This window comes from Archocentrus centrarchus, chromosome 19, assembly GCF_007364275.1.
Source record: "Archocentrus centrarchus isolate MPI-CPG fArcCen1 chromosome 19, fArcCen1, whole genome shotgun sequence".
In the NCBI taxonomy this organism is placed as follows: Eukaryota; Metazoa; Chordata; class Actinopteri; order Cichliformes; family Cichlidae; genus Archocentrus; species Archocentrus centrarchus.
The window spans coordinates 28,545,636-28,558,239 of NC_044364.1; the positions used below are offsets into that span (position 1 = coordinate 28,545,636).

Consider the following 12,604-nt stretch of genomic DNA (forward strand, 5'->3'; position numbering starts at 1 on the left):
AGGCTAGTGCAGGGGTCGGCAACCCGTAATCCGGAAAGAGCCATTTAAACCCGGTTTACACAGAAAAGCCGCAAATACTACCGGAAGCCGGTACCGCGAGTGACACATATATTGAGAAACTCAAGTAAACAAAGAAAATGATTTTATTTTAATATTTCAAGATCACACTAATGTTCCAATTTAAAACTACAACAAAAACCGAACTGACAAAAATTAAATGCACTTCAACTGGATACTTAGAATTTACTTCCGCGAGCCGCACAGAGCCGCACATTAAGCCTGGATGAGCCGCAGGTTGCCGACCCCTGGGCTAGTGGAACGGAGAGGAGGGTGGAGGAAATTAAAGAAAATGGAGACAGACTGTCAAAGGTGTGGGAGCGTTTGACAGAAACAAAAATAAAGCTGAATGCAGACTGCGCAGTGCTGAGCGTTTAAAACGCCGACACCCTGGAGCTGTGACGTCAGCTCTGGATGGGTACGTTATTGCGTACCTGATATCTGTTAATGTTTGTACAGGAATGTTCCTGTTAGTTTACCTGTCAGAAACAAGCTCTCATGGATAATGTCTGCTAAGCACCGTCATTTCAGTGATGTTAGCTAACGAGTGCTCCTATTTTTTTCTTCATATTAATATCAGCGTTCACTCTGAATAATAAACCTCTGTATGAACTGAATCATCTGTATACTTTTCAGCTGTTTTGGATGGAAAAATCTTCTTGATTTAATTTGAAGTCTTATTTGAACTTTTGGACAGAAGGCATTTTTATTTATCTGCACTTACTTTAATATGCAGTTTTAATCAACATTCCTGATTTAATATTATAATTAACCCAATTTAAATTTTGTTTAATTTAGCCTGAAAGGCATACAGTGACTCAAACTGCTGCTATACCTTAAGAACCCCACCAGGAACTCCTAAGGCACAAAAAGACCCTTTCGAGCTGATTGTTTTATTGACATTACAACCTGGACTAACTCGGGCACCAGTCTGTGTCTCCCACACATCGGGCCTTCGAGCCTTCTGTGTCCTTAGACCAGGGTCTGTTATATCCGGCCTGTCTGGCGTGTTCCCACACCAATAAGGCAGGTGTCCTATTCCAAACAGACATGTTCTTCCTGGTAAAAACACATTCTCCTTACAGGGCACAGCAGGGAGCGGTTACTGGTATCCATGGAAAATAGTCCAGTTGTATAAAGTTCGGATTTTTCCCTACTGTCTATAGTTTAAAAAGTTGAGTCTTGGACTGCAGGCCTTTGGGGTCAATATTTAAATTTGAATAAAGACTGTAGTCAGATCAGGTCTAATTATTCAACATTAATTTTATCCGCTAAATATAACACCCTGACTCAGAGACTATCAACTTCAAATCTACACATACAATTTGCCAAGACACCTATTTAACAGCAGAAGTGTATGTTTCAAACAGGGCTGCAACTAACAACTATTTTGATAATTATCATCGACTATTGAAACAATTAGTCGACTAATCGGATTATGAATCACATAATTATGAAATGGCACTTATTTACCTATCAGCTTTTACATTTAGCATAAGGTTCTTTAAAATGTGGTAATAAACACACAGAAGATGGATACTTCATTCAAAAATCGTAATCAAGTCTGCTGCTGCTATAAATTTAACGCTCCATTTTTCCAACCATAAAAAAATGTATAGTACGTTTTCGTCCCTGTAAAACAAAGTTGGCACAGGTTCACCAGTAGTCCCCATGACTAAACATGCTGCTGAACGGGGCATGTGTGAAGCTCGCCAGAGATAAACGGACAGGAAGACGTCACACTCCGTTTAAAAAAAAAAACGGATCCAAGGTTTGGGACAATTTCACACTCACTCGTTTAAAAAAAAAAAAAGGAGTGTGAAATTGTCCCAAACCTTGGATCGTCAAGCATGCTAGAGAGTGATAGACAGTAAGATGTCTCACTCTGTAAAAAAAAAAAAGAAAAAAAAAATCACCAGTAATAAAAAACCCCCGACTATTATTGACAATTAAATTCGTCATCAACTATTTTTATTGTCGATCACTGTCGACAACGTCGACTAATCGTTGCAGCCCTAGTTTCAAAGATCTGTTAATCAGTGTCTTCATATTGCAAATCTCTTGATTAGTTTAACCCAGCCTAAATTTTTCTACTAAAAGTGAACCTATTTTTATGCACCTGAAAAGTTAGTTGCAGTGGTTGTCTATAAACAATGCATCATTTAGAAACATAGTTATGCTTTGAGTGTAAGCAGGTCTTCATTGTGTGTGTGTTTCTGTGTGTATAATTTACAGATATTCATCTCAAGCATTTGCATTTAACAATGAATTTCAGCAGTATCATCTTCTCTCTAAACTCTAGAATTGATTCAAACTATTCGGATAAAAAAATAAAAAATTATTGTTCTAAAATCAACATTTGCCACAGATTTTAAGTCACCAGCTATGGAAAAGAAAAAACATATGCTAAAGCTCACAAGTCAATGGTTAGTCATAGGGCTGCACGATATATCGAAAAAATATCGTCATTGCGATATTGGCACTTGCGATAGGCATATCTAAAAAATGTGCGATAATTTCTAATTATTTAATGTATAAATCATGTCTTTCTTTATGTCCGCACTTTGACCAATCCGGCGCGACCTTAAATGTGAAGGTGCCGCGCTGCTATTGGCCAGCGCGAGCACATGCTCTCAGCGGAGCAGGGAGCACGTACACACACAGAAGGAAAACAAGCATGGCGGGAATTGAAGAGACGAGTCAAGACGAAAACAGAGAGCAACTTGTTCCTAAAAGACACTGCACCTCCGGAATTTCGGACTACTTCGGTTTTTCCACACAGGACGAGTCACAGACACAAGTTCTTTGCAAGTCATGCCGAAAAATCGTGGCTACGTCAAGGGGAAACACGACAAACCTCCACAGCCACCTTCAATACAACCACAAGGAACTTTACAACGTATATTTAACATCTAAAAACCCACAGCCTACTCCGGTAAAGTCAAGCAAACGAAAGGCAAGTTCACAAACTAATATAAATGATAGTTTCGCTTCTGCCGCTCCTTATGAGAAAACTTCGAAGCGACACAAAGCTTTAACTGCAGTCATAACAAGATACATTGCAAAATGCACGCTCTCTGTTAATGCAGTGTCTAAAGAGGGATTTTTGGAGATGGCAAAAGAGATACGAAGTGCCATCTCGGACTTATTTTTCCCAAGTAGCTATTCCGGAGATGTATGACGAGTGTGTGAAGTCCGTCAAGGCAGAGCTCAGTGAAATGGATTTTTATGCTAGCACTACTGACTTGTGGTCCAGTCGAACCACTGAGCCTTACATGAGTTTTACCGTGCACTTTTTGACATGCAAATTTGAGCTCATTACACGCTGCCTAGAAGTAGCATACTTCCCCGAGACACACACTGGTGAAAACATTGCTGCTGCCCTGCGGGATGTTTTGAACAACTGGAACTTGCCCGAACACAAACAAGTGGCCATCACAACAGATAACGGAGCGAACGTGGTGAAGGCTGCTGAGGTCAACAACTGGTTCAGAGTGCAGTGCTTTGGCCATCACCTGCATCTGGCAATTGGTAAGTGTTAAAGATAAAAAATTACTCTCAAGACATATAGCCCTAATGTACTATAACATTTAAATGAATATGTTTATCTTTTATATACTGCAAGTTGGAATTAATGTTGCATTGATGTCTATACAAAATGCATTAAGCTTTTCTTGTTTTGTCTGTCATTTGTTTCAGAAAATGCAGTCAAAGATGATGATCGCATTACAAGAGCTGTTGGACTTTGCAAGAGGTTGGTGGGTCACTTCTCCCACACTTGGAAGGAGAAGACTGCCCTGACAAAAGCACAAAGAGAACACAACCTCCCAGAGCATGCGCTGATAACCGAATGCCCCACAAGATGGGGGTCTAGACAACAGATGATTCAGAGAGTTCTTGAGCAGCAAAGAGCCCTAAGTGATGTCCTGTCGGCTGATAGGAAGTCCAGACATTTGGTTCCAACTTGGCAGGACATAGATGTTCTGGAATCCATAAACCAGGCATTGCAGCCGCTACAGGATTTCACTGATGCCCTTTCAAGTGAAAGCTATGTGAGCATTTCATGTGTGAAACCTGTGCTTCACATTTTCAACACCTCAGTTCTCGCTGCAAAAGAACAAGACAGTGATCTGACTAAATCCATAAAGAAAAAGATACTGGACTATTTGAACTCTAAATATGACAATCCATCCACCCAAGAATTGCTGGATATGGCCTGCCTTATGGATCCTCGGTTTAAAGCAGACTACATCAGCAATGACAAGTTGCATGAAATCAAGCTCCGAGTGATTTCAGAAGCTGAAGAAACAAAGGTAAAGTGTGTCACAGTAATCTGTTCAAACATTATTTAATAACATTCCAATTTAATAATTTCAAACTTTAACTTTAAGGATCAAAGCCAGCATGACAATGTGGATCCACCTGAAGACATCCAAAAGCAGTCCAAAAAATCCCTGGGTAGTTTTTTCAAGAGTGTCCCAGCTCCAAAAACCAGTACATCATCATCACATGCAGTGGATGTGGAACTCAACAGCTACCTCGTGTCTCCCACCATTGACAGTGAAGCTAACCCTCTGTCTTGGTGGCAAGTTCATCAGGTGAACTTCCCCCAGCTGAGTAAATTGGCCCGAAAATACCTCTGTATACCAGCAAGTAGCTCACCTTCAGAGAGACTTTTTAGTGTATCGGGTAATGTTGTCACATGTGAACGCACTTGTTTAAAACCTGTCAATGTCAACAGGCTGGTTTTCCTGGCCAAAAACTTGAAGTAGTTTACTTTTACTGTTAAGGTTTGAACCTGTTATTTGTTGTTTGAAGTAATTTTCACTCAGTGAAGGCCTGAATACTTTTAAGTTTACATTTTACATAAACCGATTTTAATATTTCAGGTACAAAACAAGTGATTGTGTTCAGTTTTTTGTTGTAAAGCTCTAGCTTCCAAATACTTCTCAATGGCACATTTAAGTTTAGAGTTTTTATTTTATTTATTTATTTTTTTTAAAGCACAAACCCTAAATGGATTAAGGTTCTTTGCCAAAAACGTGAAGTAGTTTACTTTTACTGTTAAGGTTTGAACCTGTTATTTGTTGTTTGAAGTAATTTTCACTCAGTGAAGCCCTGAATACTTTTAAGTTGACATTTTTAATGTCTATTTGCACAAATACTTCTCAATGGCACTTTAAGTTTAGAGATTTAATTTTTTATTTTTCAAAGTACAAACCCTAAGTGGGTTAAGGTTTGGTTCAACTTTTACTTGAAAGTGATTGTTTTGCATGAAAAAAACAAAACATGTGAACATGTTTGTTTATATGTTAAATAAATGCAACATTTGAAATGCATATTTGTTGTTGGTATACATTTTATAGATTTTTTTTTTTTTTTTTTTTTCTTATTGGTCATGTATATTGCATTTTTAGGTAAAAAGAAAAAATATCGCAACAATATCGTTATCGCAATACTAGACCTCCATATCGCATATCGCACTAATTTCCAATATCGTGCAGCCCTAGTTAGTCATCCTAGAATCTACAATTTAAAATTGCTTATGTGTACATGTGTTATACCTATGGAATAAAATAAAAAAACAAAACACTAAAGACAGAAACAAACATATAAAAATTCCAATTGATTTCCAGTTTCTCCTACTCTATGTCCATAACCAATTCCAATTAAAATCTCAAATAAAAACAGTCAGTTGCCCATCAGAGACATGAGTGATATATTTGTGTGGAGCTATGTGAAATAAGACCATGTTGTAGAGGAGTGTTGCACTGTGGAATGTGTAGTGATGTTATTGTGAAGTGTAGCTGTCCTCTGTGTTGTAGCTTTATAGAAAATGTTATTTCCTTATTGACAGCTAAATGGTAACAAGTTCATTGCTGTAATGTTTCCTTTTTCTGAGGAAATGATACACATGGAACCAAATGAGTCACTTCTGTTTGTTCACAGAGAAAATGGGCAGGCATAATAATTGGACAAGAGGTTGAAGGTGAGCTGAAGGTTTAATCTTCTTGATGCATTTTTATTTAAAGCTTTGCACTTTTGGCTACTTGGGGGCAGCAGAACAAAATCAATTCAAAACCTGTGCAGTGCTCTTTGTTACCCCCCACCCCCAATCATTGAAACTGCTCCTGGAGAAAGAAGTCCCCCCCTCACCTTACAGGTCGTCACTTGATTGAGTGCTACCAAGTTATATATAGGTAATAATGTGTCTGTGGTGAAGTTACATAACTTCATTGCTGCTCCGGTGGAGATGTGTTTTGCTGACATCCAAAGCGTCCCGATCAAGAGGGCCATAGAAATGAAACCAGTGCATCATGGCTCTGAAAACACTTATTTTAGTGTAAAGAGGTTCAAGTACATAAAACAGATGATGAACAGCCTCAGGTGTTTCGGGGAATTTGAGTAAAATTTCAAAATGAGAAAGAGAAAAAGGCAGCTCTGCCTTGCATTAAATAGTTCAGAAAACCACACAATCCATCCTTAATGACCGGCAATGCAATCCTCCTGTTGTGAAAAATACTATAAAAGATTCCAAACTGTGCCTGCCTTTACAAAACCAGCCAGCTAGGGCACCTTTTCTTTGCTTAGCTCCCTTAGGCCAAAATGATGCCTCTTACTTTCTTTTTTCAGGAATGAGGAGGTGGAATCCAAATATAATCCACTGATTGGAAAAAAATGCCATTATATAGTTGTAAAATCTGACATCCCCTTGAAAAGCAGCAAAGCCCTTACTCGTTTTATCTCTGATCAAAGGAACAATCACTGTCTTGCTGTTTAAACCTGCCATGTATTTACCGGTAATCATTTTCATAATGAATAGAAATGTGGGAGCAGGATCTTCTAGTAACCGTGATATGATTAATGTGGGCAAATTGTGGGTGTAATTTTCCTGATTACCTGGCAGCAGTGGAAATATCACCAGACTGTAGAAGCTAGCTACTTACAGAATATCTCGTTTCCATAATGAGCCATTAGCAGGAGTTTGAAAACATTCAGTTTAAGGTGAAAGGGAATGATGGATCATCTAATTCAGAGCTGCCTGCTGTGGCCGAAGGAACTGCCGCCTGATAACAAAGCACTGGTGATGTGGTTACCTGTCTACATGTACTAATGAGCTCTGACCCAGCTGTTTAGTTAGCATTTAACTGAGTATAATCAGACTATAGAAGAGAGAGATACTAGTAGATCGATATAGCAGCATGTGCAATCGTGGTAAAAAGAAAGGACACCTCTTTAAATTTTAAGGTTTTACGTATCAGCGCATAAATAAAAATAACCTGATGAGGTAAAAACAATTTCAGATGAACTCCAAAACATGACATATTACACAGTGTCATTAATTATTTAACAAAAACTGAGCCCAGTGCAGAAGCAGTATGTGAAAAATTAAGTACACTCTTACTGCTTCCATAGGAATTAAGAAGTTAAATAATAGATGTGATCTGCTAATCACATGAACTTGATTAATTGATTGTCAGCAATCCTGACCACCCCCATCAAAGCAAACAATCTGTCAGTTTGCTGGTCTGGATCATTCAGACTGTACAGGGCTCAGTTAGCATGTGAAGTGTTCAAACTGCTGACAGTAGAATTAGAAAAAGACTGAACAGGGATGGCTTGTTTGGAAGTGTTGCCAGGAGAAAGCCTCCTCTTTAAAACATGGCAGCACAGCTTTGCAAACTTGACTTCTGCTTTTGCACATCATGATTCTGTTTGTATTACAGTTGGAATACCATCTGGAAGGCATCAATTCCACCTTGGCCCAGGCCTCTTCCACTCGCTGTGTGGCGTTTGCATGTTCTCCCCGTGCCTGCGTGGGTTTCCTCCGGGTACTCCGGTTTTCTCCCACAGTCCAAAGACATGTACTTACTGGGGTTAGGTTAATTGGCTACTCTAAATTGCCCATAGGTGTGAATGTGACAGGTTGTTTGTCTCTGTGTTGGCCCTGTGACAGGCTGGCGACCTGTTTAGGGTGTACCCGCCTCTTGCCCTATGACAGCTGGGATAGGCTCCAGCCCCCCCATGCTTTAACATGGGCAAAAGCGTTGTACTACTATGTTGTACTGTGCCTACATTTTAAAAACCTACTTTAATTAAAGATCACTTTATTGATAGATATTTTATTTTCAATCAGATCTGTTAGTAGGCCCTGTGAGGACACATTCACCCGTCCACCGCAAAAACTGCAGGAAAGGCCACCATAGTTATACTACTACTAACCTTTCTGGCTGTATTTGAAAATACAAGCTCTGTCTGTAACCTGCCAGCTCCCCACTACAATGCTCATATAAAGTCTGATTAAACCGATGTGAGAATAGAGCGAGTAATATCTAGAGTTCACAGCAGTGAGTCCTGCCATCTGCAGCACGCTTGTAGTTTCTGCAGTCAGAGCCGAGCTCTGATCTCCTGTTTGGACACAGTCTCAACCTGATTTCCTGACATTGTCTAATGTGTAGGGCTGCATAAATCGATTATTTTAGTAATCGAGTATTCTATCGATTAATCGAGTAATCAGATAAGAAATACTAATTTTTTTTTTTTTTATCTGCATATTTTAACTTCCATACTGCAGTTTTTTGCCATGTGAACAAACAGCGGTGGATAGAGCAGCTACAAAGTTCTCTTTTCTTCACCTTAACACTTGCTGATCAGGTGGTTGATGAAGGACCTCCAGCTGTTTCACAGTAAAGATTTTAATGGTGGTTACTAAAAGAAAAAGCTGCTGTTTTGGACGCTGGAAAAATGTTTCCTTTTGCACTACTTGAGCTCACCGTCTCTATAACAGTTCAAACCGCTGCCTGCTATGAGTGTTTTGAAAAACTAGTGGCTGCAGGAGCCATGGTGCATGTGTAATGTTGTAATGCTTTGTATTCACAAGCAATCTCGAAAATACGTTTCTACTGCAGGTCTATATTTAGTCACTAAAGTATAAAAAATATTTTGACGGAGCCCCTCATCGTTTCACACCTCATCGTGCCTACTCTTTATACACTGAAATGGTTTTGCATATATTATGGTAGGTGTTATTGTAAGCCGCCCCCCAGTGCTTACATTCTGCTGCAGCCAAATGTCTGAGGGTAGCTAATTTGACTGTGTCTCAAAGTTAAATATCTTACTTACCACAAGGGGGCACACTACACACACTTATTGGCTTTTGGCAGACATTCTGATGGGACATTGGCTGCCTCATATGCAGTTTACCTTTATGTCATTGCTGCAATACATTAACATTAATTACAGAAATAAAAACCTTCTCAATGACAGTTTAAAGTGACCTTTTTTAGCCTCAAATGAACTTTACTGTCAAAATAAAGTTTGCAGCATCAAAGATGATAAGAAGAAGGAAAAGGGAAGTGTAGTGTTGTACACATAATAGTAGGGAGTGAAATTTGTTTTTCTTTTATTATGCAGGGAACTCTAGGACCCGAGAGTCGCGCCAGTCCATTATCAGCCCAGACTGGAACTTTGAGAAGATGGGTATTGGCGGCCTCGACAAGGAGTTTTCCGACATCTTCCGCAGGGCCTTCGCCTCCCGAGTGTTCCCTCCAGACCTCGTTGAAAAGATGGGTGAGGCCTCCTTTTGGTCTCTGTTTTGCCGTCACTTATTAATTTGTTTGTGCCTCCTCTTCCACTTCTTATACTGCCATGATTAAAGTTAGACGATGGTTTGAGCGATGAGGACATTTTCATTTTCATGTTTTTATCTGTGGCTTGCATTCTCATAAGTCTAGTTTTATGAAGGCCTGTGAGAAAATGACCCACTTCATCTCTGATTTCATTAAACAGTTTTCTGATGAAATTGACTCGACTGAGAGTTTCTGCTCTTCTTTGACCTAACGTGGTGCACAGTGCCAGAAAAAACAACAGGACAGGAAATATTTCGGGTCACATCAGAATATCTTGAACAAAAAGGACTTCAGTGGGAAAACTGCATTGATGGAGCAGCAGCCATGGTCAGGCGCACCAAAGGCTTCGTTAGCAGAGTTAAAGAGTGAGCTGTTATTATTACACACCGTTTTTTGCACCACGAGGCGCTCGTTGCAAAGATTTCTGTAGCTGCCTTCTGTGCACTTCTCAGGTGGATTTTGATGTTGGTGTTTTTTTTCCTGAAGCGTTCCGCACATTTTTCATCATCACAACAAGACTCGCTTCTATCTGTGCTGTCGTAGTCAAAGGAACTTCATATGGGACTCTGCTGCTTTCTCAGCAGAAGCGCGCTCATGGACGCTCCCAGCTTAAATTCGGAGAGTGGAAAAAATTATTTCATATCAAACCACAAGGCTTTAAAAAAACTGACAAGAAAATTAAAGTTTATAATTTCAGTTAGTTTTGTAAATTCACAATTCAGTGTTAGTTATTATTTTTTCCTTTTAATTAATGTTTAATGTTTTTTCAGTTTCAGTTTTCATTATTTCGCTCATTTTTGTTAACTATAATAACCCTGCTGGGAACCCATCGGCCGCTCTGCTTACTGAGCCTCTGGGGTCATTTGTTCCATTTCAAAGCTCGCTGTTCTGTAGCTGTTCAGTGTTTACTAATGCAGAGCGATTGAAACACAGCTAAAACATTAAGCAGCCAGAGTCTACTCAAATAAGACTGCTCAATACAACCTGGACTACAAGCGGGCTAGAAACAGAAACCAACTATTGTGGGAACATGTCATCAAAATTCTGCATTTCTGCTCATTTTCTCTCTGTGAAAGTGAACTGCAGATGCTCAGTTTAACATCAGCTCCTCTCTCCCTCGCCTGTGCATCTGTCTCCAGGCTGTAAACACGTGAAGGGAATCCTGCTGTTCGGCCCCCCGGGCTGTGGTAAAACCCTGATGGCACGACAGATCGGCAAGATGCTGAAGGCCCGGGAGCCAAAGATCATCAACGGCCCTGAGATTCTCAACAAGTACGTGGGAGAGTCGGAGGCAAACATCAGGAAGCTGTTTGCGGACGCAGAGGACGAACAGAAGAGGGTGAGAGCAGGACACGGTGTGTGTTTGTTGTTGTGCTCCTGTAATACAGCAAAGATACCAAAGCAGAGCAACAATAAAGTCCTGATGGTATTAATGAATTAGTCGGTTTAATTACAGCTTCCAGATATATTAGCTGGAAGCTACACACACACACACACACACACACACACACACACACACACACACACACACACACACACACACACAGCATCTAGTGTATGACATGGCCAGCTCTAGACCTGCTTTAAATGCTACGTCAGAGTCTGACAGGTCTGCAGATGGAGCGATAACCCCCCACCCTGCTGCTCCATCACTGTTTTCATTCACAGAAGCTCAATACTTGCATTCAGCCGAGGCTGAAAGAAAAAATACTTTAATAAACTTTAATAAAGGTTTGATACAAAGTTATTATAGTTGAATAGTTTAATTTTTTTATATGTTTTATTTTAATTTAAATGGAAAATTTCCTTTTGATTTCAGTTATTTTGCTGTGTGCATTTTACTCCTTTCAGATTTTTAATTCTGTTAATAAACATGTTTTTTCATGTTTAGTTTCAGCTTCCTATAATATCCTTTTCAACAAAATTTAATGGTCGTCGGCATACTTGGCCTGGGATTAAACTCTCACTCTTAGAACTAAGGGTATAAATGACATTTTGCCAGACAATTATAATATTTTAAGACCTTGAAAATAATGAAGAAAATTGAATGCCCTGTTTATTTGGGTAAACTCATGCATACACCATTATGTTTAAGAAAATCTGCTAATTTGAGAAGAAATCTGAAAGAAAAATCCACATTTGTGTTTATTGTACTACACTTTTAGACATTTCTGGAAATTGGTGCATGTTTAATGGTAGTGATATCTATCTATCTTTCCTGAGACTGAGTATAAGCAGCAGTTGCATTCAGCAGATGTTCCAGATTTACTTCTTTAGAGGTTTTGTTCGTGTATCATTCAGTGCCTGATTTATTGGACATTTTATTCCTAAAACGTGTGAAGAATTGACTTTTTCTGGCTGTTGAGTCATTTTAGATTTATGGGCTAATAAATTCTCTTTGTAAAAACCTTTAAATCTTTTTTCACTCCTTTTTCAGATATGATAAACATGCATTACTTTTGTGTTTTTCAGTAAGTAGATGTGACTGTATACCACCATCTCCTGCAGAATTATCCAGCGTGACGCATGTAGAGAAACTGGATTTACCAGCATCATCGAGACATAAAAGTCCTCCCTGCTTGTGTGAACAGATGGTGTGAGATAACAGTGGAAAGCTCATATTTATAGTTTGCACTTTCGTCTCTCTCGTCCTCTCTGTGTTGCAGCTCGGTGCCAACAGCGGCCTTCACATCATCATATTTGATGAAATTGATGCCATCTGTAAGCAGCGTGGCAGCATGGCGGGCAGCACAGGAGTCCACGACACTGTGGTCAACCAGCTGCTGTCCAAGATAGATGGAGTGGAGCAGCTCAACAACATTTTGGTCATAGGTGCAAACACACCAACATTTTCTCCCACTTCATACAAACTAACAAACACTTGTACACTCAAATCCTCTCCAGTGTTTTATGCCTGA

At 39.5% G+C, this 12,604-nt stretch overlaps 1 protein-coding gene across 1 annotated transcript; it reads left to right on the top strand.

Annotated features, from left to right (window-relative positions):
* Positions 1–3,230: 3,230 nt before the first annotated feature.
* LOC115797846 (vesicle-fusing ATPase-like) lies at positions 3,231–12,604 on the top strand. Its single transcript, XM_030754368.1, has 4 exons — positions 3,231–3,588; positions 9,472–9,627; positions 10,826–11,025; positions 12,353–12,604. Exons 1-4 carry the CDS (start codon positions 3,231–3,233, stop codon positions 12,602–12,604), a joined length of 966 nt encoding a protein of 321 aa, XP_030610228.1.